This window comes from Littorina saxatilis, linkage group LG16 (genome assembly GCF_037325665.1).
Source record: "Littorina saxatilis isolate snail1 linkage group LG16, US_GU_Lsax_2.0, whole genome shotgun sequence".
Classification (NCBI taxonomy): Eukaryota; Metazoa; Mollusca; class Gastropoda; order Littorinimorpha; family Littorinidae; genus Littorina; species Littorina saxatilis.
This window is the reverse complement of record NC_090260.1, coordinates 6,295,505-6,322,484: the sequence shown is the minus strand read 5'-3', so window position 1 is coordinate 6,322,484 and position 26,980 is coordinate 6,295,505. Positions and strand designations below refer to the sequence as shown.

Genomic DNA, 26,980 nt, shown 5'->3' with positions numbered 1-26,980 from the left:
TTCAAACGCCACACAACGCTACAATGGGGTTCCGGGCAGCTATGACCTATTTTTAATCTAATGTAGGTAATCACACATATGAATCGATCAAGTGTTTTGAAAAACTTGTAGATTAATGCAGGACATTATGTGATCAACTGTTTTAAATTATATCCCTGTAACAAAAATGCATTTATTGATCCCTGTAAACGTTTTCACCGAGTGTCTGGAGACTGTCGAGGGCATACCGTGTGACCTACTTTTGAAGCGTCGGTACCCAGTGTCTGTCAACACAAACGCTTGCCTCTATTAAAAATATTCATCTACATGCTTTTCCACACACGTGTGTAAAAAAGGCATGCTTCGAACTCGATTTGCATTCTAATGGGGGTGTCTGTTGCCCAACATGCTCACTAACGCTCTCGGACACTTTTCCGTCGTAGCAGAAGCAGCGGTATTAGTGCCATGTGCTGGATTTTGACGGCGATATGCCCCGATTTTAACTTTTTCAGATCGGCGTGATCGGCATGGTAGTAGTAAGGACGTAACGCTGTGTGACGGGAGCCTTACAACCAAATCACACACAGACGCCGCATCTACTACGTTGTAAAATTGTCCGAGAGCATGGCCACTCGTGGGCCAAACGTGGGAGGATCTCCATGAGCGTGGTTTGATCGGGGTGAGGTCGGGAAACTGCACGTTCTCCCCTCGCTGACACAAAAGCCGGGTCGTGGCACACAGGAAGCGTGGCAAAGTAGAATTAGGAACGTAGCTTGCACAAAAGCCGGGTCGTGGCCCACAGGAAGCGTGGCAAAGTATCATTAGGAACGTAGCTTGCACAAAAGCCTGGTCGTGGCCCACAGGAAGCGTGGCAAAGTATCATTAGGAACGTAGCTTGCACAAAAGCCGGGTCGTGGCCCACAGGAAGCGTGGCAAAGTATCATTAGGAACGTAGCTTGCACAAAAGCCGGGTCGTGGCCTACAGGAAGCGTGGCAAAGTAGAATTAGGAACGTAGCTTGCACAAAAGCCGGGTCGTGGCACACAGGAAGCGTGGCAAAGTATCATTAGGAACGTTGCGGGACCGCCATTATTGTACAGGCAGCGTGGTAGCATTGTGGTGAGATCTCTGTGGTCTTGATAAAACCACCATCAGGTCCCTTCATCTTCGAAGGTGGGGTATAATCGCCGTCAAAATCCAGCACATGGCAAATTAAACAAAACTGCATCAAGACTGTACTGCGCCACGACCCGGCTACGCTTCTTTTGTGCAATTCAAAATAAGCGTAGGGAGAGCGTGCAGCTTCGCGACCTAGCAGATCCCACCCCGACTAAACCACGCTAATGGAGTAATGTAGTCCAGGCATCTTAGCCACTTTAGTGAAGGGAACGTTGAAGTGACAATGACTAGGTTTAAAATGTCCCTTATCAGAAAGTTCAACCTCAGTCCTTTGATGTTTATTAAACACATTTTCATATAAAGTTGGCGCTTCATACGGAAAAATGGCTTTGAAATTGACCCAAATCCTTCTTTGGGCTCTGTAAATGTCGTTTGGGGGTATGGTTGTAAAATGGTATCTACTGGTCACCCCAATGTATAAACTGAAAACTCTTTCTGCACCAGAACACGCAGAAAGGATTGTATCTGCCTGATGTCTGATGCTTTTCAAAATCCCCAACCACTAACACCTTCAAAACGGACTTTAACTGACACTGTTGTTTTTCCCTATATAATCCTTACTATTTTTCCGAGACGTCGTCGTGTTGTGTATTTAGCTTGCCACAACCTCATACATGGTCCTAAAAGTTAAAGTTGAAGAAAATACTAAAGATAAATGAAAAAGCTGACGCAGTGTCATTCGCACCGTGAATCCCCCCATGGGAACATACTAAAGTCTGGTTCCAAATAGGCTCAATTTCCTTCTATTTCTTTGTATTTCTGCCTCGTAGGGGTAGGGGTGTTCAAACCAAAGGCACCTTTAAACCAAAATTCAAATCACACATCTTACAATACTAAGACACTCAGCAGTAAAAGGGTGTCTGCTGGTAAAAAATTCCAAACAATCCTAAAAGTACTTCACTACTAAAAGTGCTTTTAAAAAGAGCCGTTATTTTCCCCTCTATATTCAGTATTGTGTTTTCTGCGAACATGTAGTCTATTTAGATGGTTGTCGTGTGCACTTGAGTTGCTAAAGCGTTTTCAGTTGGGCATATGTCGAAAAGCAAAGAATTAGCCCTTTGAAAACCATCAGAACTGTCACACAAAAATAACATTTACCTATCTCACCAACTGACCAAACATAGGGCTTTTCCTTATGTATTATGTATTGTCGTGTTTTTTGTAGCATACTTGTGAAAACAGCCACCACTGTTGTAAATGATACTTTAAAGAGCATTATTTCATTTTTACAGTTGAAGGACAACCTGGACTGCCGTATATTACAGCTGTTTTACAATCAGCCAAAATTTTCTTAACAAACGTATGTTAAGAACAACTCCCACAGTGAAATTGAAGGAAAACAAAGTGAAAATCCGCCTGCCATAGAGGAGCTAAAGAATCAACAATAAACGACTGCATGGATAGCTTGATGCACGAATGCATTGCGGACATGTTTGTCTCCAACCAAGAGAAAGTTCCAAAAAATCCCTTTTGTGCTTCTTATTATACAGTGACGTCAAAGACAGCCTTTTCTGCTGTTCATACATTCAGGGGTTATGGTTACACTAAACGACGTAGTTGTAGCCATACTGCCATCCAGATTTATTTTTTCCTTGCGAGCAGTCACAGGGTGTTTGTGCTGTCTGCCAACCGTTAGATGACCCCGCCCAAGTCTGTTAAGGGACCGTTTGACCGTTATAGAACGCGTCTTTTTGATTTTTTGGCACAGTTGGAAACGGTTGATTTTTATCCCTACCATTGTTTCCAAACATTATATAGGAATGTTTTGTGAACAACGGATAATAGCCGCTACTCGCATGTGTAGCAAAAGTGAGCGTACATACTCACCCTGGTCGTACAGCCGTTGTCCGTTGCCCGTCTTTATCTGTCTGTACTGAACATTACCTTTGGATATTTCTCCAACGCTATGAAGTGAAGAAACACCAAATGTTGCAAAATGTTGTATGACCCCAAGAGCTCAAAAAAGATACTTGAGAACCTTGACCTTACCATAAGGTCAAGGTCACAGGGAGAATTAATGTGGTCTAAAAACTGCAAAATTTCACATTGTGCCAGTTTTCTGGAAAACAAATTAAAAACAGCGGGCTTAGTTTTGTATGGTATACAAGAAAAAGAAAGCCTTATCTTCTGATACCATTTTGGTTGACCTCGCTTCAATGTCAAGGTCAGAGGAGCCCTTCAAAGTTGAATTGTAGACATATTTTGATGTGAGCTTGCCCCTTTAACTTTACTATGGACGATATCTATTACAAACTTAAACACTGAGTGGGGCGTTTGTTAGAATTTCATAGTGAGCCACATCTGGTCACATATCGTTAGGGTCAAGGTCACATTGACCCCTATGAAAAATGTGACCAAGCCGGGTAAAAAAATCCATGTGTCTTGGTAAAAAATCTTAACAAAGCAAAGCCCATGCGACTCTCATGCTTGACCTTTGTCTTAAAGTGACCTTGACCTTCAGGTGACCTTGAAGGTGAAGGTCTAACAACTGAAGCTGGCAAGGACATTGTACACTATTAGAACTGTTTTACAGATTTTTCCTACCAAATTACACATGACCTTTGGCCAAGGTCAAGATCATCAAAGGTCACACATCACAAGGCTATCAATTCAAGACATAGGAAGCATAAACATACTTATTGGCACTTTCTACAAAGAGACATTGTCACTTTTAGTGATTCAATTGCCCGTTTCAGTCACATTTCATAAGGGGCAAAGTGACCTTGACCTTGATGATATGTGACTAAATGTGGCTCAATATCAGTATATAACATGTGCCCCACACAATTATGAAGTTTGAAAGATTTTTTTCATAGTTCAGGGTCAAGGTCACTTCAAAACATGTATACAATTCAACTTTGAAGGACTCCTGTGACCTTGACATTGAAGCGAGGTCAACCAAAATGGTATCAGAAGATAAGGCTTTCTTTTTCTTGTATACCATACAAAACTAAGCCCGCTGTTTTTAATTTGTTTTCCAGAAAACTGGCACAATGTGAAATTTTGCAGTTTTTAGACCACATTCATTCTCCCTGTGACCTTGACCTTATGGTAAGGTCAAGGTTCTCAAGTATCTTTTTTGAGCTCTTGGGGTCATACAACATTTTGCAACATTTGGTGTTTCTTCACTTCATAGCGTTGGAGAAATATCCAAAGGTAATGTTCAGTACAGACAGATAAAGACGGGCAACGGACAACGGCTGGACGACCAGGGTGAGTATGTACGCTCACTTTTGCTACACATGCGAGTAGCGGCTATTATCCGTTGTTCACAAAACATTCCTATATAATGTTTGGAAACAATGGTAGGGATAAAAATCAACCGTTTCCAACTGTGCCAAAAAATCAAAAAGACGCGTTCTATAACGGTCAAACGGTCCCTTAACAGACTTGGGCGGGGTCATCTAACGGTTGGCAGACAGCACAAACACCCTGTGACTGCTCGCAAGGAAAAAATAAATCTGGATGGCAGTATGGCTACAACTACGTCGTTTAGTGTAACCATAACCCCTGAATGTATGAACAGCAGAAAAGGCTGTCTTTGACGTCACTGTATAATAAGAAGCACAAAAGGGATTTTTTGGAACTTTCTCTTGGTTGGAGACAAACATGTCCGCAATGCATTCGTGCATCAAGCTATCCATGCAGTCGTTTATTGTTGATTCTTTAGCTCCTCTATGGCAGGGGGATTTTCAATTTGTTTTCCTTCAATTTCACTATGGGAGTTGTTCTTAACATACGTTTGTTAAGAAAATTTTGGCTGATTGTAAAACAGCTGTAATATACGGCAGTCCAGGTTGTCCTTCAACTGTAAAAATGAAATAATGCTCTTTAAAGTATCATTTACAACAGTGGTGGCTGTTTTCACAAGTATGCTACAAAAAACACGACAATACATAATACATAAGGAAAAGCCCTATGTTTGGTCAGTTGGTGAGATAGGTAAATGTTATTTTTGTGTGACAGTTCTGATGGTTTTCAAAGGGCTAATTCTTTGCTTTTCGACATATGCCCAACTGAAAACGCTTTAGCAACTCAAGTGCACACGACAACCATCTAAATAGACTACATGTTCGCAGAAAACACAATACTGAATATAGAGGGGAAAATAACGGCTCTTTTTAAAAGCACTTTTAGTAGTGAAGTACTTTTAGGATTGTTTGGAATTTTTTACCAGCAGACACCCTTTTACTGCTGAGTGTCTTAGTATTGTAAGATGTGTGATTTGAATTTTGGTTTAAAGGTGCCTTTGGTTTGAACACCCCTACCCCTACGAGGCAGAAATACAAAGAAATAGAAGGAAATTGAGCCTATTTGGAACCAGACTTTAGTATGTTCCCATGGGGGGATTCACGGTGCGAATGACACTGCGTCAGCTTTTTCATTTATCTTTAGTATTTTCTTCAACTTTAACTTTTAGGACCATGTATGAGGTTGTGGCAAGCTAAATACACAACACGACGACGTCTCGGAAAAATAGTAAGGATTATATAGGGAAAAACAACAGTGTCAGTTAAAGTCCGTTTTGAAGGTGTTAGTGGTTGGGGATTTTGAAAAGCATCAGACATCAGGCAGATACAATCCTTTCTGCGTGTTCTGGTGCAGAAAGAGTTTTCAGTTTATACATTGGGGTGACCAGTAGATACCATTTTACAACCATACCCCCAAACGACATTTACAGAGCCCAAAGAAGGATTTGGGTCAATTTCAAAGCCATTTTTCCGTATGAAGCGCCAACTTTATATGAAAATGTGTTTAATAAACATCAAAGGACTGAGGTTGAACTTTCTGATAAGGGACATTTTAAACCTAGTCATTGTCACTTCAACGTTGTTCTCTAATATGCCTGGACTAAATGGAGATCCTCCATCGTTTGTCCCACGATTGGCCAGGCTCTGGATTTTGACGGCGATATGCCCCGATTTGATCACTTTTTCAGATATGCGTGATCGGCATGGTCGTGGTACTGAGGACGTACGTAGCGCTGTGTGACGGGGCCCTAACCTTGCTGACAAGAACATCACTTTCAGAACACTGAGGTAGCTTCGTTGGCGTCAATTTGCGGTATTTTGAAAACGACGTCATTTGAGTTTTACGTGACGCGAGTCGCTCAAAACGGGCAGACAGCTTTCTATTACATGCGGAAACACTGTGGCGCTTTCAGAAAAAAATCGTCTTTTAGGCCCAGAAGTCAGATAATTCCATCCGTAAGTATAGTTTTACTATCATAGTATGCAGCGCTTGATAAAAAAATCTTCGTGTAATCTTCCGCGTTGTTTGCAGTCCGTGTGTGTTGACCTCAGTTGCAGAAGTTGGAGCAGAGTCTGGGCGTGAAGGCAGGGCAAAGGGTCGACAAGTGGTGTCTCTGTCATGATGATATGACAGACGACACCAGACGAGACACCTGGTGGAACACCTGCTGGAAGGAGGAAAAGGCAGGGGACCCCGCAATGAAGGGAGGCTCCATGTATGAAAAGCTTGTGGCAAGGTACTGTTGATTTTGTTAATTACGTCGTTCGAGTAAGCACACACAGTGCATACACTATTAGTATATTACTGAGTCTGTCTGTCTGTCTCTCTCTCGTTTGTATATTTATGTATGTGACTTTCTGTGTGCTAGCATGTCTTGTTTTATGCCTCTGTATGTGCTTGTATTTTCCACTCTTGTTTTGTGTGTGTTGTGTGGGTGTGGGTGTGGTGTGTGTGGTGTGTGTGTGGTGTGTGTGTGTGGTGTGTGTGTGTGGTGTGTGTGTGTGTGTGTGGTGTGTGTGTATGTGTGTGTGTTGTGTGTGTGTGTGGTGTGTGTGTGTGTTGTGTGTGTGTGGTGTGTGTGGGTGTGTGTTGTGTGGGTGTGTGTGTGTTGTGTGGGTGTGTGTGGTGTGTGTGTGTGTGTTGTGTGGGTGTGTGTGTGTGTGTTCACAAGCTTGCATAAAGTGTGATATTTATCAATGCAGGTTCGCCGTACCACTGGCAACGGTACAGGTGTACCTTAGCCGCAAGCCGCGACTACAGCTGTGGACCCAGGGCCATTTTGTTCAGGCTGTCGGGGAAGAACATGGCAGACCCATGTCTTGCCTTGCTCTTTTCCCGGAACAGTTTGAAGTCCTGGAGCACACGCCAAACAACGACGACGACGACATTAGGATCTTCAGGGGCGCGCCCGGGGTAGGGAAATCGATCATTTTAATTCTAAGGGGTTCCTACTGGATGAGGAAGTATCGCCGCACCGTCTTTGTTCTTCAGACGAGTGACGATGGTACAGCTGCCGCCTACCTGGTTAGACATCAGTTGAGCAAAACAGTCGGACAGGGCGCCGGCAGCGTGCAGCTCGTCAACATGGCGGGGTTACGGGACAGGGGTCGATGGACAGAGGGAGGCGAGGAGAGAGTGCAGGCCTGGGTGCAGGAGCTGTGTCAACACGCACAGACTGAGGGGCGCGTGCACATCCTGGCCGATGAGGCCAACGGGTAAGAATGACGCTGTACACTGAATCTAACGCTGCCCCCTGTCACTCTTGCGTTGGTCGGTGTGGTCGTGTTCGGTAGAAGATAATCTGATCATTCCAAAAACGTGTCTTTTCACCTTCCTTATATGCTAACTGTCAATAAATGATATAGAGTTTGTGCATAAATAATGGTTCTTAATTATTCCCGTGTAATCAATACGTTACGACAGTTTATTGGATATAGAATGTGCAGTCAACGACTGTCACTGTGTCGGGTACTGATCAGTGATGTCAACAATCTTTCCCATCAGGCGCCACCCTTTGTTTGTCTGCCATGCTGAACAGATCGCTAAATATTTTGCCTGGAGTCTGATGACAGGTAAATCACATTTACCTTACTCTGTTTTCGTCGTATGAGTTTTTACGTCACTCCGTTTACGTCTTATGCACTATTACGTCATTTTATATATGTGTCTCTGCACTTTTGGTTTTATTTGGTTTCATGGAGAACACACGCCAGAGAATGGAGAGATACAGGCAGCACGATTTACCGTGTGACTTCCTTCTGCAGGGTTACTTCATCAAATCAGTATTCGTAATTTACAGGTGAACACACTGACACACCTGTCTGTTCTGTTACAGTGACGTCATGGCAGAGATCTACAGGTCGTTGAAACAACGGGGTATTGTATACACACTGACACACACCTGTCTGTTCTGTTACAGTGACGTACGTCATCACAGAGATCTACAGGGCGTTAAAACAACGGGGTATTGTATACACACTGACACACCTGTCTGTTCTGTTACAGTGACGTCATCACAGTGATCTACAAGGCGTTGAAACAACGGCACATAACGGTCAGCCTGTGGGCGGCCGGCGTGTTGCTTGAACTACCTGCCGACATGGAGCGTTATGTGCACCACCTGACGCAGCCCCTGAGGTCGCCACCCAGTGTGGTGAGAGAGGTGGAGCAGGCTCGTGATATGAAGGGAGGAAAGGTCCCGGCATACACCGCTCCGCCTGTCGCCCCGCCCTCTGACGGGCCCCCCGTGGTGACAGTTAATCATCTCTACAGCGAGGAGGGGGGTGACACACAGGGACATGAGGATCTCTCTCCATGGCGGTGTGAGAGATGCGGGCAGCTGGTGGCCGACTTACTCACCACGCTGCGTGTCGGTCAGTACACCTCTGTCTGTCTGTCTGTCTGTCTGTCTGTCTGTCTGTCTGTCTGTCTGTCTTTTTGTCTGTATGTCTCTCTGTCTGTCTGTCTGTCTGTCTGTTTTGTCTGACTGTCTGTCTGTCTGTCTGTCTGTCTTCATATTTGTCTACGTATCTGTCTCTCTCAGAAAACAAGACGTGTGATTCAGGTGATTGTGCAACATTTTGATGACGTCATTTTATTGATACAATGAGCGAAATGAATGAAGATAATTACGTCATATTTCTGTGACCTCATTAAGAAATAACGTCACCAGTCTGCCAGAGTGAGGTGTTTGACACTGAATAAAACATTTTTTGTGTGTGTACAATTTGCAGGTGGTTGTCGCGCTGCTGGTGTAGATGTCGTCCCTGTTCACGGGTCGCTGACACCGGTGATGGCGTGGGAGTCAGACATGGGTCGTCGTTGATGTTTGTTTTGTGGTTGTTGCTGCTGCTGCTGGTGTCGTCGTCGTTGTTGCTGCTGCTGCTGGTGGTGAAGTTGTCGTTGATGTTGTTGCCAGAGATGTCATCGTTGTCGTCGTCGTTGTTGTTGCTGATTGTGTTGTCGTCGTTGTCGTTGTTGCTGGGGATGATGGCGTTGTCTTCATCATCGTTGTTGTCGTTGCAGTTGGCGATGATGTATTTCACACCATGACGATGTGGTGTTGACGGTGTGTGTGATGTTTCAGGTTGCCATGACCACGCTCCCCACGGGCAGGGCGGCCTCACCTTCAATGACGTCTTTGTGCTGGGTGACATGGACTGTGACACAGACACAACGGATGATCACCCCTTCTCACCAGCACCCTTCATCCGGGGCCTTGAGTCACGCGGCGTCCCCACCCGTAAGGTGGCTCATAACGACACAGCGGCCGTTAGACAACTGGCGGAAATGACGTCTGCTCCCACAGGTGAAGAGAGAGCGGCAGGTAGGGGTCGAGACGAGGCGGTGACGGTGGCCAATGAGAACACAGTGTGGGGCTTGGAGAGACCCGTCGTCGTCTACCTGGAGATTGGTAGTGGTGATGTGTTTGGTAGTGAGTATCATGCTGACCATATCGGCCGCCTGAGATGCATGTCGCGGTCCACGGCCCAGGTGATCTGGGTGAAGGGTGTTAGGACATAGACAGCAACACTGAGTGACACCCACATCTCGTCACCGCCACCACCAACACCTGTCTCTCCTTTACCTCCCGGCGACCTCCAACAACAACAACAACAACAACAACAACAACAACAACAACAACATCAACATCAACGTCTACAACATCTACGACAACAAGTAAAACAGCAACGGACTTATTTGCTTCGTGACTTAAGACAGAACAGTACCTGCCGTCACCCCCTGCCGCTCTCTGACAACGACGACAACATCCTCATCGCCTCCACCACCATCACCGCCCACACCGACTCCAACAACAACAATAACTACAACAAAGACTACAACAACTAAAAGCAAGAAGTTTTATTGAGTCTATTCAACTAGAACTTAGCGCAACAGCCCTAGGAACCTGCCGCTCTCTGACAACGACGACAACATCATCATCGTCACCTCCACCACGACATCAACCACCATCATCATCACCACCGACAAAACACCTTGCGTGAAATTTCGTCTTTATAAAACACAGGGAAAATTCATTTAGAACATTGGTTTTCCTTCAAAGTCAAGAGTTTGATGACGTCAAAACTGAACAAGGTCATCAACAAATGACGTCACAAACCTACCATTTCCTTGTTGAGTGGAGAATCTGTGTGTATGGAAAGGGACGTAAACCTGTTTACCTGAGAGAGAGAGAGAGAGAGAGAGAGAGAGAGAGAGAGAGAGAGAGAGAGAGAGAGAGAGAGAGAGAGAGAGAGAGAGAGAGAGAGAGAGAGAGAGAGAGAGAGAGAGAGAGAGAGAGAGAGAGAGAATAAATAAGATAAAATCAATATTTAAGAGCTTTATGATATACGCATTTGCTGCTTTTTGAACAACAAAACAAACGATGTAACGGTAACAATTAACGCATAATGTCACAATCATTTGCAATTTAAAAGAAAAAAGTATCATTTTTGTTTCGACAAAACAAAGAGAGAGAAAGCGAGAGAGAAAGACAGACAGAGATGAGAGAAGACATTCGTGTTCATCTCTCAATGTCTGCCACAGAGAAATGTCGGTTGACATTTTACAGAAATGAGAACACATAACACATCGCAAACAGTGTGAACACTCTGCCACTCATACCAAAGGAAATTCAACCTGAGAATATCACGTTCAGCTAACTATTGTATATATATCCTGACAGAGCACCTGTAACATACAAACGACTATTGTTTAACTGACCATAATTTGTATAATCTAACATGTAAATAACTTTGCAATTTTTGTAAATTTGATGTTGAGCGATGTATTGACTGTTTCCAACATTTTCTGTCGTGTACAGTTTCCTTTGTGTGAGAAAAGTAATACATTCTACGTTTGAATTTTAAAAATCTGGTTTGTTAAACTTCGATATGCATCTGTGTGTATGTGAGTGTGTGTTTGTGTGTGTCTGTGTCTGTGTGTCTGTCTGTCTGTCTGTGTGTCTGTCTGTCTGTGTGTCTGTCTGTCTGTCTGTGTCTGTGTGTCTGTCTGTCTGTGTGTCTGTCAGTCTGTCTGTCTGTCTGTCTGTGTCTGTGTGTGTCTGTCTGTCTGTGTGTCTGTCTGACAAATATAACGTCATCAAAGAAAAACGTTTCATAAAGATCTGTGGTGTGATTTTGTAAGCATCGCTGAGCGCGCACATACACACACACACACACACACACACACACACACACACACACACACACACACACAATCCTCAGGGGGAAAAAATCACATTCAATCGAAAATGAACTGAATGGGGGTGACAAATATCGTGCATAAACTACAAACTGACATTTGGAGTCTCGCGCGAAACATCGCATCGTCGGAACTAAACAACGGAGCGTCACAAAATTTAACATGGTGACAGGGTCCCAGGCTAATTGCCCCCCAACAACTGCCGCCCATCGGGGAAGACATCTGCCCCCCTCCCCCCCCCCCCCCCCCCCACCCCCATTCTTTTCTGAGCACTCTTCGTGCAAGTTTTTACAACAGTCAATCACCAAGTGTGTGTATCTGAATATATATAGAGAGAGACTGACTAAGAGAAAGATAAAAGGAGACGCGGTCAAATCTTGTTGCCTGAGGGGGGGGGGGGGGGTGATTAATGTGTATGTCACTGTGTATAATGAGCGACGTATTGATCACTGTGTCTGTATGACTGTGTGCAGAGTGTGTGTGTGTGTGTGTGGGGGAGGGGGGGGGGACAGGAGGTGCACAAGTTACCCTTGCTGTTCATCACTGTGTCGTATGAATGATGTGCTGTGGTGTGTGATGTGTTCAGAGGGGGTGGGGGAGGTCGAGGGGGGGGGGGGTGGCTGAAGAAAATAAAGTACACACGTTACCCCCACTGTTCATCACTGTTTGGTATGATTGATGTGTTGTGTTGTGTGATGTGTGCAGAGTGGGGGGGGGGGGGGGACAGGATGTACACGAGTTATCCCCACTGTTCATATCTGTGTCGTATGATTGTTATGTTGTGTTGTGTGATGTGTGCAGAGTGGGAGGGAGCAAGAAGAGGAGGTACACACGTTACCCCCGTTGTTTATCAATGTGTCGTATGATTGTTATGTTGTGTTGATTAATGTGTGTAGAGGGGAGGGGGGAGGGGGGGGGGCAGAGGAGGTACGCAAGTTATTCCTGCTTTTTATCACTGAGTAGTATGATTAATGAGTTGTGTTGTGTGATGTGTGCAGAGTGGGGGGGGGGGGGGGGGGAGAGAAGGAAGAAGACCGGTTACCCCCAACTGTTCGTCACTGTGTCGCATGTTTGATGTGTTGTGCTGTAAGAAGTGTGCATTGTGTCGTATGATTGATCTGGTGTGTATTGTGTTGTGTGCAAAGTGCGGGGGGGGGGGGGGGGGGGTGTGGGGGAGGAAGAAGAGAAGGTGCGCACGCTACCGCAACTGTTCATTACAGTGTCGTTTAATTGATGTGTTGTGTTGTGTGTAGTGTGCAGAGTTAGGGGGGCCGGGGGGGGGGGGGGGGATGCAAGAAGAGGAGGTACACAAGTTATCCCCACAGTTGATTACAGTGTCGTATGATTGATGTGTCGTGTTGTGTGATGTGTGCAGAGTTAGGGGGTGGGGGGGGGGAGGGGGGCAGGAAGATGAGAAGGTTCACAAGTTACCCCCGCTGCTCTTTACTGTGTTGTATGATCGATGTGCTGTGTGATGTGTGCAGAGTTAGGGGGAGGGGGAGGTAGAAGAGGAGGTTAAACAAGCTACCACTGCTGCTCATCGCTGTGTCGTATGATTGATCTGTTATTGTGTATTGTGATGTGTGCAGAGTGGGGGGGGGGGTGGGGGGGGGGGGTGGGTGCGTTGGGAGAAGAGGCGGTACACAAGTTACCGCCGCAGTTAATCACTGTGTCGTATGGTCCATGTGTTGTGTTGTGTGTTGTGTGCAGAGTGGGGAAGGGGGAGGGGGGTGGGGGAAGAAGAGGAGGTACACAAGTTACCCCCACAGTTGATCATTGTGTCGTATGATTGTTGTGTCGTGTTATGTGATGTGTGCAGAGTGGAGGGAGGGGGGGGGGATAGGAGCTACACAAGTTATCCCTGCTGTTCATTAATAAGTCTTATGATTGATGTGAACAGCGCAGCTTCTTCTTCTTCTTCTTCGTTCATGGGCTGAAACTCCCACGTACACTCGTGATTTTTGCACGAGTGGAATTTTACGTGTATGACCGTTTTTTACCCCGCCATTTAGGCAGCCATACGCCGTCTTCGGAGGAAGCATGCTGGGTATTTTCGTGTTTCTATAACCCACCGAACTCTGCCATGGGTTACAGGATCTTTTTCGTGCGCACTTGGTCTTGTGCTTGCGTGTACACACGGGGGTGTTCGGACACCGAGGAGAGTCTGCACACAAAGTTGACTCTGAGAAATAAACCTCTCGCCGAACGTGGGGACGAACTCACGCTGGCAGCGGCCAACTGGATACAAATCCAGCGCGCTACCGACTGAGCTACATCCCCGCCCGAACAGCGCAGCAAACTTGTTTACATCCTCCTCTCTCCCCCCCCCCCCAATTCTTTTTCAGCACTGCGTATCGATCCCGCACATCTTAGAGACTTTGCTTGTTCGTTTGTCTGTTTATTTTTGTGTGAGTGGGTGTGGGGGGGGGGGGGAGAAGAGGAGGTACTTAAGTTACCCCCACTGTTCATCACTGTGTCGTATGATTGATGTGTTGTGTTGTGTAATGTGTGCAGAGTGGGGGAGGTGGAAGGAAGAAGAGGAGGTACAAAAGTTACCCCCGCTGTTCATCACTGTATCGAATGTTGTGTGATGTGTGCAGAGTGGGTGGGTGGGATGGGGGGGCGGGTAGAACTATGAAGAAGAGGAGGTACACAAGTTACCCCCGCTGTTCATCACTGTATCGAATGTTGTGTGATGTGTGCAGAGTGGGTGGGTGGGATGGGGGGGGGGGTAGAATGAAGAAGAGGAGGTACACAAGTTACCCCCGCTGTTCATCACTGTATCGAATGTTGTGTGATGTGTGCAGAGTGGGTGGGTGTGATGGTGGGGGGCGGGTAGAAGGAAGAAGAGGAGGTACACAAGGTACCCCCGCTGTTCATCACTGTACGTATCGAATGTTGTGTGATGTGTGCAGATCGAGTGGGTGGGTGTGATGGGGGGGGGGGGGGGCGGGTAGAAGGAAGAAGAGGAGGTACACAAGGAAACTGCACTGTTCATCACTGTGTTGGATGATGGATGTGTTGTGTTGGGTGTTGTGTGCTGAGTGGGGAAGGGGGGGGGGGGGGGTGGGGGGAAGAAGTAGAAGAGAAACACAAGTTATCTCTACTATTCATCATTGTGTCGTATGATTGATCTGTTGTGTATTGTGATTTGTGCAAAGTGTGGGGAGGGGGGGGGGGGGGTGGAAGAAGAGGAGGTACACAAGTTATCCCCACAGTAGATTACAGTGTCGTATGATTGATGTGTCGTGTTGTGCGATCTTTGCAGAGTTGTGTTGGGGGGGGGGGGGAGGAAAAAGAGAAGGTTCACAAGTTACCCCTGCTGCTCTTTACTGTGTTTGATCGATGTGTTGTGCGCAAAGTTGGGGAGGAGGTACTTAAGATTCCCCACCTGTTCATCACTTTGTCGTATGATTGATATGTTGAGTTGTGTGATGTGTGCAGAGTTGTGGGGGGGGGGGGGGGACATGAGAAGGCACACAAGTTACCCCCACTGCTCTTGACTGTGTTGTATGATCGATGTGTTGTGTTGGAAGGAGGGGGGGGGGAAGAAGAGGTTAAACAAGCTACCCCTGCTGCTCATCACTTTGTCGTATGATTGATGTGTCGTGTTGTGTGCAGAGTGGGGGGGGGGGGGGGGGTAAAGAAGAGCAGGTACACAAATTACCCCCGCTGTTAATTACTGAGTGGTATGATTGATAAGCACTGCGTAAATGTCCTGCACATCTTGGAGACTTGGTTTGTTCGTTTGTCTGTTTATTTTTGAGTGAGAGTGTGTGTGTGTGGGGGGGGGGGGGGCGGAAGGAGAAGAGGAGGTACACAAATTACTTCCACCGTTCATCATTGTGTCGTATGATGGATGTGTTATGTTGTGTCACGTGTGCAGAGTTGTTGGGGGGCGGGGAGGAAGAAGAGGAGGTACACAAGTTTACCCCACAATTCCACGATTACTGTGTCGTATGATTGATGTGTAGTGTTGTGTGATGTGTTCGTTTGTCTGTTTATTTTTGTGTGAGTGTGGGGGGAGGGGGGAGGAAGAAGAAGAAAAACACAAGTTACCCCCACTGTTTTTCACTGTGTCGTATAATTGATGATTTGTGTGCCAAGTGGGGGGGGGGGGGGGGGGGAATAGGAGGTACACAAATTACCCCCGCTGTTAATTACTGTGCCGTATAATTGATGTGTTGTGTTGTGTGATGTGTGCAGAGTGGGGGGGGGGGGGGATAGGAGTTACCCCCGCTGTTAATTACTGTGCCGTATGATTGATGTGTTGTGTGATGTGTGCAGAGTGTGGGTGGGGGGAGGGGGCAAAATAGGTACACAAATTACCCCCGCTGTTAATAACTGTGCCGTATGATTGATGTGTTGTGCGATGTGTGCAGAGTGGGGGGGGGGGAAGGGGGGGCAAAATAGGTACACAAGTTACCCCCGCTGTTAATTACTGTGTCGTATAATATTGGTGTGTTGCGTTGTCTGATGTGTGCAGAGTGGGGGGGGGGGGGGGGCAGAACAGGAGGTACTTAAGTTACCCCCATTGCATCACTGGGGGCCCGGTGTAAAAGGACAAGTTGTCCGATGGGAAAAAGAGTCCTACGGACTTTTGTTCCTAGGTTCCCGTTCCTAGGAACGATAGTCCACAGACGGACACATTTTCCTAGACTTTCAGCGGACAAACTTTCCAAGGACAGAAAGTCCTAGCCTATATTTAGGGGTCGGCCTTTGGGTCCTGGGGGACATCTTTTCCTTTTACACATACCTAGGTGTAGGTGTCCTGGTTGTCGTGTTTTGTCATGTTCCTGTCCATTCCAAACTGAACGCCCAGTGTCAGTCTGCGTGGAGCGATCACAAAATGTTCCATGGCCCCGAAGTCATTACACCAAAGGTGGCAAAGAAACCATTGCTGTGCAGTTATCAAAACCTCTTTTTGCCTTCTTCAACACTCTTGTCAACACGGTACAATGGCCATTGAGTGAAAGCTGGCACACGTTTATATAAATGGCTGGGACATTGTGCAGACAGTCTCACGATCAACTTTCACACCAGCGGTCTGAGCCTTGTGCCTCACAATTTTATTTAGGTCCTTGTTTTAGTTGCGTTTTTTGTTTGTTTGTTTATTTTTTTCGCTTTAATTGAACAAGACATGCTTTAGAGGCGTAATGGGCTTGTTTACAAAGTGTGCACTCGGTAACGGCCAACCACATACACTTCAGGTCACTAGTACTGGGCAGGACTAGAAAGTCTTGTGGAAATATTGTTGTCAAGTCCTCAAGATGTCTGCTCGGATTCGCAAATCAACGTGAATGTTAGAGAGTGAAGTATTATTAAAACCAAGACAGATTCGTCATTTTATTTATTGAAAAGACAGTTATAGAACCCGTTGCAGTAAGATTCTGGAAACATAAATTTGGTTTTGAACTTGTGGATAAACACTGGAGTCTGGTTTCCGATATAATAACATAAACACGATTAAGATTGTTGCACTGGAAAGTTCTTCATGATATAATAATACCCTGCAAACATTTTGTTATTTAAAATGAGGGTTTCACCTAGTGTGGATTGTTCACCTAGTGTGGATTGTTCCCCTAGTGTGGATTGTTCCCCTAGTGTGGATTGTTCACCTAGTGTGGATTGTTCACCTAGTGTGGATTGTTCACCTAGTGTAGATTGTTCACCTAGTGTAGATTGTTCCCCTAGTGTGGATTGTTCACCTAGTGTGGATTGTTCCCCTAGTGTGGATTGTTCACCTAGTGTGGATTGTTCACCTTGTGTGGATTGTTCACCTAGTGTGGATTGTTCACCTTGTGTGGATTGTTCACCTTGTGTGGATTGTTCACCTAGTGTGGATTGTTCACCTAGTGTGGATTGTTCACCTAGTGTGGATTGTTCACCTAGTGTGGATTGTTCACCTAGTGTGGATTGTTCCCCTAGTGTGGATTGTTCACCTAGTGTGGATTGTTCACCTAGTGTGGATTGTTCACCTTGTGTGGATTGTTCACCTAGTGTGGATTGTTCACCTAGTGTAGATTGTTCCCCTAGTGTGGATTGTTCACCTAGTGTGGATTGTTCACCTAGTGTGGATTGTTCCCCTAGTGTGGATTGTTCACCTAGTGTGGATTGTTCACCTAGTGTGGATTGTTCACCTAGTGTGGATTGTTCACCTAGTGTAGATTGTTCCCCTAGTGTGGATTGTTCACCTAGTGTGGATTGTTCCCCTTGTGTGGATTGTTCACCTAGTGTGGATTGTTCCCCTTGTGTGGATTGTTCACCTAGTGTGGATTGTTCCCCTAGTGTGGATTGTTCACCTAGTGTAGATTGTTCACCTTGTGTGGATTGTTCACCTAGTGTGGATTGTTCCCCTAGTGTGGATTGTTCCCCTAGTGTGGATTGTTCCCCTAGTGTGGATTGTTCCCCTAGTGTGGATTGTTCCCCTAGTGTGGATTGTTCACCTTGTGTGGATTGTTCCCCTAGTGTGGATTGTTCCCCTAGTGTGGATTGTTCCCCTAGTGTGGATTGTTCCCCTAGTGTGGATTGTTCCCCTAGTGTGGATTGTTCACCTTGTGTGGATTGTTCCCCTAGTGTGGATTGTTCCCCTAGTGTGGATTGTTCACCTAGTGTGGATTGTTCACCTTGTGTGGATTGTTCACCTAGTGTGGATTGTTCCCCTAGTGTGGATTGTTCACCTAGTGTGGATTGTTCCCCTAGTGTGGATTGTTCCCCTAGTGTGGATTGTTCCCCTAGTGTGGATTGATCACCTTGTGTGGATTGTTCACCTAGTGTGGATTGTTCCCCTAGTGTGGATTGTTCACCTAGTGTGGATTGTTCCCCTAGTGTGGATTGTTCCCCTAGTGTGGATTGTTCCCCTAGTGTGGATTGTTCACCTAGTGTGGATTGTTCACCTAGTGTGGATTGTTCCCCTAGTGTGGATTGTTCACCTAGTGTGGATTGTTCACCTAGTGTGGATTGTTCCCCTTGTGTGGATTGTTCACCTAGTGTGGATTGTTCCCCTAGTGTGGATTGTTCACCTAGTGTGGATTGTTCACCTAGTGTGGATTGTTCCCCTTGTGTGGATTGTTCACCTAGTGTGGATTGTTCCCCTAGTGTGGATTGTTCACCTAGTGTGGATTGTTCCCCTAGTGTGGATTGTTCACCTAGTGTGGATTGTTCACCTAGTGTGGATTGTTCCCCTAGTGTGGATTGTTCACCTAGTGTGGATTGTTCCCCTAGTGTGGATTGTTCCCCTAGTGTGGATTGTTCACCTAGTGTGGATTGTTCACCTTGTGTGGATTGTTCCCCTTGTGTGGATTGTTCCCCTAGTGTGGATTGTTCCCCTAGTGTGGATTGTTCACCTTGTGTGGATTGTTCCCCTAGTGTGGATTGTTCCCCTAGTGTGGATTGTTCCCCTAGTGTGGATTGTTCCCCTAGTGTGGATTGTTCACCTAGTGTGGATTGTTCACCTAGTGTGGATTGTTCACCTAGTGTGGATTGTTCACCTAGTGTGGATTGTTCCCCTAGTGTGGATTGTTCCCCTAGTGTGGATTGTTCCCCTAGTGTGGATTGTTCCCCTAGTGTGGATTGTTCCCCTAGTGTGGATTGTTCCCCTAGTGTGGATTGTTCACCTTGTGTGGATTGTTCCCCTAGTGTGGATTGTTCACCTAGTGTGGATTGTTCACCTAGTGTGGATTGTTCCCCTAGTGTGGATTGTTCACCTAGTGTGGATTGTTCACCTAGTGTGGATTGTTCCCCTTGTGTGGATTGTTCACCTAGTGTGGATTGTTCCCCTAGTGTGGATTGTTCACCTAGTGTGGATTGTTCACCTAGTGTGGATTGTTCCCCTTGTGTGGATTGTTCCCCTAGTGTGGATTGTTCACCTAGTGTGGATTGTTCCCCTAGTGTGGATTGTTCCCCTAGTGTGGATTGTTCACCTAGTGTGGATTGTTCCCCTAGTGTGGATTGTTCACCTAGTGTGGATTGTTCACCTAGTGTGGATTGTTCCCCTAGTGTGGATTGTTCCCCTAGTGTGGATTGTTCACCTTGTGTGGATTGTTCCCCTAGTGTGGATTGTTCCCCTAGTGTGGATTGTTCCCCTAGTGTGGATTGTTCCCCTAGTGTGGATTGTTCACCTAGTGTGGATTGTTCCCCTTGTGTGGATTGTTCACCTAGTGTGGATTGTTCCCCTAGTGTGGATTGTTCACCTAGTGTGGATTGTTCCCCTTGTGTGGATTGTTCACCTAGTGTGGATTGTTCCCCTAGTGTGGATTGTTCACCTAGTGTGGATTGTTCACCTAGTGTGGATTGTTCCCCTTGTGTGGATTGTTCACCTAGTGTGGATTGTTCCCCTAGTGTGGATTGTTCACCTAGTGTGGATTGTTCACCTTGTGTGGATTGTTCACCTAGTGTGGATTGTTCACCTAGTGTGGATTGTTCACCTTGTGTGGATTGTTCACCTAGTGTGGATTGTTCACCTAGTGTAGATTGTTCCCCTAGTGTGGATTGTTCACCTAGTGTGGATTGTTCACCTAGTGTGGATTGTTCCCCTAGTGTGGATTGTTCACCTAGTGTGGATTGTTCACCTAGTGTGGATTGTTCACCTAGTGTGGATTGTTCACCTAGTGTGGATTGTTCACCTAGTGTGGATTGTTCACCTAGTGTGGATTGTTCCCCTAGTGTGGATTGTTCACCTAGTGTGGATTGTTCACCTAGTGTGGATTGTTCCCCTAGTGTGGATTGTTCCCCTAGTGTGGATTGTTCCCCTAGTGTGGATTGTTCACCTAGTGTGGATTGTTCCCCTAGTGTGGATTGTTCCCCTAGTGTGGATTGTTCACCTAGTGTGGATTGTTCCCCTAGTGTGGATTGTTCACCTAGTGTGGATTGTTCCCCTAGTGTGGATTGTTCCCCTAGTGTGGATTGTTCACCTAGTGTGGATTGTTCCCCTAGTGTGGATTGTTCCCCTAGTGTGGATTGTTCACCTAGTGTGGATTGTTCCCCTAGTGTGGATTGTTCCCCTAGTGTGGATTGTTCACCTAGTGTGGATTGTTCACCTAGTGTGGATTGTTCACCTAGTGTGGATTGTTCACCTAGTGTGGATTGTTCCCCTAGTGTGGATTGTTCCCCTAGTGTGGATTGTTCCCCTAGTGTGGATTGTTCACCTAGTGTGGATTGTTCACCTAGTGTGGATTGTTCCCCTTGTGTGGATTGTTCACCTAGTGTGGATTGTTCCCCTAGTGTGGATTGTTCACCTAGTGTGGATTGTTCCCCTAGTGTGGATTGTTCACCTAGTGTGGATTGTTCACCTAGTGTGGATTGTTCACCTAGTGTGGATTGTTCCCCTAGTGTGGATTGTTCACCTAGTGTGGATTGTTCACCTAGTGTGGATTGTACATATTGTGTTGGAGAAATAGATTATATGGAATATTTTGTTTATTCATGTAAAAAGATTTCAGGTATTTGGAAATACATTGAGGATAAAATCTTCGTAAAGTATAACGTAAAGATACATATAAATGTACATGGTTGTGTTTTGGTATAATATATTGTTCAGAATATTTACATGCAGTTGTTGATTATGTTAATGTTTTAATCATTATGGCAAACATGTTTATCGGGATTTATAAATACGGAACTCCAGTAGAAATTAGATATATTTTTGATTATGAATTGCGGTTAAGGAATGTAAAAAAAAACAAAAAACATTTAGATAAGAATTAATGAAGAAGCATGCTCCCTGCCCGCAGAAAGAAAAGAAGAAACAAGTCGCGTAAGGCGAAAATACAATATTTAGTCAAGTAGCTGTCGAACTCACAGAACACGTGGAATTGACAAGAAGAGCGGGGTATTCGTTGCGCTGAGAAGGATAGCACGCTTTTCTGTACCTCTCTTTGTTTTAACTTTCTGAGCGTGTTTTTAATCCAAACATATCATATCTATATATTTTTGGAATCAGGAACCGACAAGGAATAAGATGAAAGTGTTTTTAAATTGATTTCGAAAAAAAAAAATGTGATAATAATTTTTATATATTTAATTTTCAGAGCTTGTTTTTAATCCGAATATAACATATTTCTATGTTTTTGGAATCAGCAAATGATGGAGAATAAGATAAACGTAAATTTGGATCGTTTTATAAATTTTTATTTTTTTTTACAATTTTCAGATTTTTAATGACCAAAGTCATTCATTAATTTTTAAGCCACCAAGCTGAAATGCAATACCGAACCCCGGGCTTCGTTGAAGAGTACTTGACCAAAATTTCAACCAATTTGGTTGAAAAATGAGGGCGTGACAGTGCCGCCTCAACTTTCACGAAAAGCCGGATATGACGTCATCAAAGACATTTATCAAAAAAATGAAAAAAACGTTCGGGGATTTCATACCCAGGAACTCTCATGTCAAATTTCATAAAGATCGGTCCAGTAGTTTAGTCTGAATCGCTCTACACACACACACACACACACGCACGCACGCACACACATACGCACATACACCACGACCCTCGTTTCGATTCCCCCTCGATGTTAAAATATTTAGTCAAAACTTGACTAAATATAACAAGTCGCGTAAGGCGAAAATACAATATTTAGTCAAGTAGCTGTCGAACTCACAGAATGAAACTGAACGCAACGCAACGCAGCAAGACCGTATACTCGTAGCTAGCTAGCATCGTCACTCCACCGCCCGTGGCAAACAAAGGCAGTTCCCGTGGAATTGACAAGAAGAGCGGGGTATTCGTTGCGCTGAGAAGGATAGCACGCTTTTCTGTACCTCTCTTCGTTTTAACTTTCTGAGCGTGTTTTTAATCCAAACATATCATATCTATATATTTTTGGAATAAGGAACCGACAAGGAATAAGATGAAAGTGTTTTTAAATTGATTTCAAAAACAAAATTTTTATAATAATTTTTATATATTTAATTTTCAGAGCTTGTTTTTAATCCGAATATAACATATTTATATGTTTTTGGAATCAGCAAATGATGGAGAATAAGATAAACGTAAATTTGGATCGTTTTATACATTTTTATTTTTTTTTACAATTTTCAGATTTTTAATGACCAAAGTCATTCATTAATTTTTAAGCCACCAAGCTGAAATGCAATACCGAACCCCGGGCTTCGTCGAAGATTACTTGACCAAAATTTGAACCAATTTGGTTGAAAAATGAGGGCGTGACAGTGCCGCCTCAACTTTCACGAAAAGCCGGATATGACGTCATCAAAGACATTTATCAAAAAAATGAAAAAAACGTTCGGGGATTTCATACCCAGGAACTCTCATGTCAAATTTCATAAAGATCGGTCCAGTAGTTTAGTCTGAATCGCTCTACACACACACACACACACACACACACACGCACGCACGCACGCACATACACCACGACCCTCGTTTCGATTCCCCCTCGATGTTAAAATATTTAGTCAAAACTTGACTAAATATAAAAAGGACAAACAGTAAGGGTTGAAGCAGCCTGCATGCAACTGACGTTTAAAAACAAAACAAAACGTTGAATGTCGATGAACTCTTAAATAAGGAAAACAACTTGACCACTACTTTTGTTGTTGTCTGAATTCATTTTGCTTTGACGTTGTACATTTCACCCCCACCCCTGTCGCTTCTCTTTCTCTGTCCCTCTCCATTTTTGTCTGAGTTGAGTGTGCGTATCACGGGGCTTGCACGGACCTGTCTGCTCTGTTCATGTCGCGGTGTTGTAGAGCTTAGTCTGAGTTGAGTGTGCGTATCACGGGGCTTGCACGAACCTGTCTGTTCTGTTCATGTCGCGGTGTTGTCAGAGCTCAGTCTGAGTTGAGTGTGCGTATCACGGGGCTTGCACGAACCTGTCTGTTCTGTTCATGTCGCGGTGTTGTCAGAGCTCAGTCTGAATTCTTGAACACTCGTCGTCAACAACACACGGCTGGATAGAGAGACAACACACAGAGAGGGGGGTGTTTGTGTTGATTACCCGTGTCTGCTGTGGTATACATAGCGGTGTCGTCAGAGGTCCGTGTTAGTCTGTGAGGACCCGTCGCCAAGACCACAACCTTAATGGAGTGTAGTTGTCTGTGCTCGGTGTGTGTCACTGTGTCTATTGGTGAAGTGTTGTAGAGCGATGTGAGTGAAGTATAAGTCCTCTCAAGGCAATGACGATTTTTGCAGGAATACGTTCATCATATTCATTCTGATAACTAACTCAGCTGAGAGACACTCGTGACATTTGTGCGGGACCTGCTGCTGTTCTGCATGCTGGAGTAACAGGTCTGCGGCTGTGGATTTGCCCCCCCCCCCTGACACACACACACTCAGAGGCCATGGAGTGATGTGATGTGTTGTGTGTCCCTGTAACAATGTGAACACTGACTGAAACACCCAGCCACCACACTCAGAGGCCATGGAGTGATGTGATGTGATGTGTGTCCCTGTATCACCGTGAACACTGACTGAAACACTCAGCCACCACACTCAGAGGCCATGGAGTGATGTGATGTGTTGTGTGTTCCTGTATCACTGTGAACACTGACTGAAACACTCAACTGCCACACTCAGAGGCCATCGCGTGATGTGATGTGAACACTGACTGAAACACTCAGCCCCCACACTCAGAGGCCATGGAGTGATGTGATGTGATGTGTCTCTGTATCCCTGTGAACACTGACTGAAACACTCAGCCAACACACTCAGAGGCCATGGAGTGATGTGCTGTGTGTCCCTGTATCACTGTGAACACTGACTGAAACACTCAGCCGCCACACTCAGAGGCCATGGAGTGATGTGATGTGTTGTGTGTCCCTGTATCACTGTGAACACTGACTGAAACACCCAGCCACCACACTCAGAGGCCATGGAGTGATGTGATGTGTTGTGTGTCCCTGTATCACTGTGAACACTGACTGAAACACTCAGCCACCACACTCAGAGGCCATGGAGTGATGTGATGTGTTGTGTGTCCCTGTATCACTGTGAACACTGACTGAAACACTCAGCCCCCACACTCAGAGGCCATGGAGTGATGTGATGTGTTGTGTGTCCCTGTATCACTGTGAACACTGACTGAAACACTCAGCCCCCACACTCAGAGGCCATGGAGTGATGTGATGTGTTGTGTGTCCCTGTATCACTGTGAACACTGACTGAAACACTCAGCCCCCACACTCAGAGGCCATGGAGTGATGTGATGTGTTGTGTGTTCCTGTATCACTGTGAACACTGACTGAAACACTCAGCCCCCATACTCAGAGGCCATGGAGTGATGTGATGTGTTGTGTGTTCCTGTATCACTGTGAACACTGACTGAAACACTCAGCCCCCACACTTAGAGGACATGGAGGGATGTGATGTGTTGTGTGTTCCTGTATTACTGACACTGACTGAAACACTCAGCCCCCACACTCAGAGGCCATGGAGTGATGTGATGTGTTGTGTGTCCCTGTATCACTGTGAACACTGACTGAAACACTCAGCCCCCACACTCAGAGGCCATGGAGTGATGTGATGTGTTGTGTGTCCCTGTATCACTGTGAACACTGACTGAAACACTCAGTCCCCACACTCAGAGGCCATGGAGTGATGTGATGTGATGTGTGTCCCTGTATCACTGTGAACACTGACTGAAACACTCAGCCCCCACACTCAGAGGACAGCAAGTAGTGTTATATGTTCCGCTACGATTATCAACACTAAGTGAACGACATACAACTTGTTTGATTTCAACGCTGACTTTTGACTGAAAAAGGTAAGTCAGTTCCTGTGTGTGCATTTGTTTGAACCTCCCTGAAACCATTTTACCAGGATTGATCTTGTGCATTAAACACATGAAATTGAAAACAAGTCGCGTAAGGCGAAAATACAATATTTAGTCAAGTAGCTGCCATTTTTCAGCAAGACCGTATACTCGTAGCATCGTCAGTCCACCGCTCATGGCAAAGGCAGTGAAATTGACAAGAAGAGCGGGGTAGTAGTTGCGCTAAGAAGGATAGCACGCTTTTCTGTACCTCTCTTTGTTTTAAATTTCTGAGCGTGTTTTTAATCCAAACATATCATATCTATATGTTTTTGGAATCAGGAACCGACAAGGAATAAGATGAAAGTGTTTTTAAATTGATTTGGACAATTTAATTTTGATAATAATTTGTATATATTTAATTTTCAGAGCTTGTTTTTAATGCCAATATAACATATTTATATGTTTTTGGAATCAGCAAATGATGGAAAATAAGATAAACGTAAATTTGGATCGTTTTATACATTTTTATTTTTTTTTTACAATTTTCAGATTTTTAATGACCAAAGTCATTAATTAATTTTTAAGCCACCAAGCTGAAATGCAATACCGAACCCCGGGCTTCGTCGAAGATTACTTGACCAAAATTTGAACCAATTTGGTTGAAAAATGAGGGCGTGACAGTGCTGCCTCAACTTTCACGAAAAGCCGGATATGACGTCATCAAAGACATTTATCAAAAAAATGAAAAAAACGTTCGGGGATTTCATACCCAGGAACTCTCATGTCAAATTTCATAAAGATCGGTCCAGTAGTTTAGTCTGAATCGCTCTACACACACACACACACACAGACAGACAGACACACGCACATACACCACGACCCTCGTTTCGATTCCCCCTCGATGTTAAAATATTTAGTCAAAACTTGACTAAATATAACAAAAGGACAAACAGTAAGGGTTGAAGCGGCCTGCATGCAACTGAAGTTAAAAACAAAACAAAACGTTGAATGTCAATGAACTCTTAAATAAGGAAAACAACTTGACCACTACTTTTGTTGTTGTCTGAATTTATTTTGCTTTGACGTTGTAAATTTCCCCCCGCCCCTGTCGCTTCTCTTTCTCTGTCCCTCTCCATTTTTGACTGAGTTGAGTGTGCGTATCACGGGGCTTGCATGGACCTGTCTGTTCTGTTCATGTCGCGGTGTTGTCAGAGCTCAGTCTGAGTTGAGTGTGCGTATCACGGGGCTTGCACGAACCTGTCTGTTCTGTTCATGTCGCGGTGTTGTCAGAGCTCAGTCTGAGTTGAGTGTGCGTATCACGGGGCTAGCACGGACCTGTCAGCTCTGTTCATGTCGCGGTGTTGTCAGAGTTCAGTCTGAGTTGAGTGTGCGTATCACGGGGCTAGCACGGACCTGTCAGCTCTGTTCATGTCGCGGTGTTGTCAGAGTTCAGTCTGAGTTGAGTGTGCGTATCACGGGGCTAGCACGGACCTGTCAGCTCTGTTCATGTCGCGGTGTTGTCAGAGTTCAGTCTGAGTTGAGTGTGCGTATCACGGGGCTAGCACGGACCTGTCTGCTCTGTTCATGTCGCGGTGTTGTCAGAGTTCAGTCTGAGTTGAGTGTGCGTATCACGGGGCTAGCATGGACCTGTCAGCT

At 45.2% G+C, this 26,980-nt stretch overlaps 2 protein-coding genes across 2 annotated transcripts in view; both read left to right on the top strand.

The window, feature by feature from the left end:
• LOC138950241 (uncharacterized) overlaps positions 1-10,651 on the top strand; it is a 54,569-nt gene extending 43,918 nt beyond the window's left edge. Inside the window, exons 5-8 of the mRNA XM_070321972.1 lie at positions 6,461-6,645; positions 7,112-7,624; positions 8,415-8,782; positions 9,496-10,651. Of these exons, the coding sequence (XP_070178073.1) occupies positions 6,461-6,645; positions 7,112-7,624; positions 8,415-8,782; positions 9,496-9,932 (1,503 nt within the window). The 3' untranslated portion in view covers positions 9,933-10,651. The remainder of the gene's footprint in view (positions 1-6,460; positions 6,646-7,111; positions 7,625-8,414; positions 8,783-9,495) is intronic.
• Positions 1-26,980, top strand: part of LOC138949825 (uncharacterized) — a 484,249-nt gene that overhangs the window by 61,262 nt on the left and 396,007 nt on the right. The gene's annotated exons all lie outside the window — the stretch shown is intronic.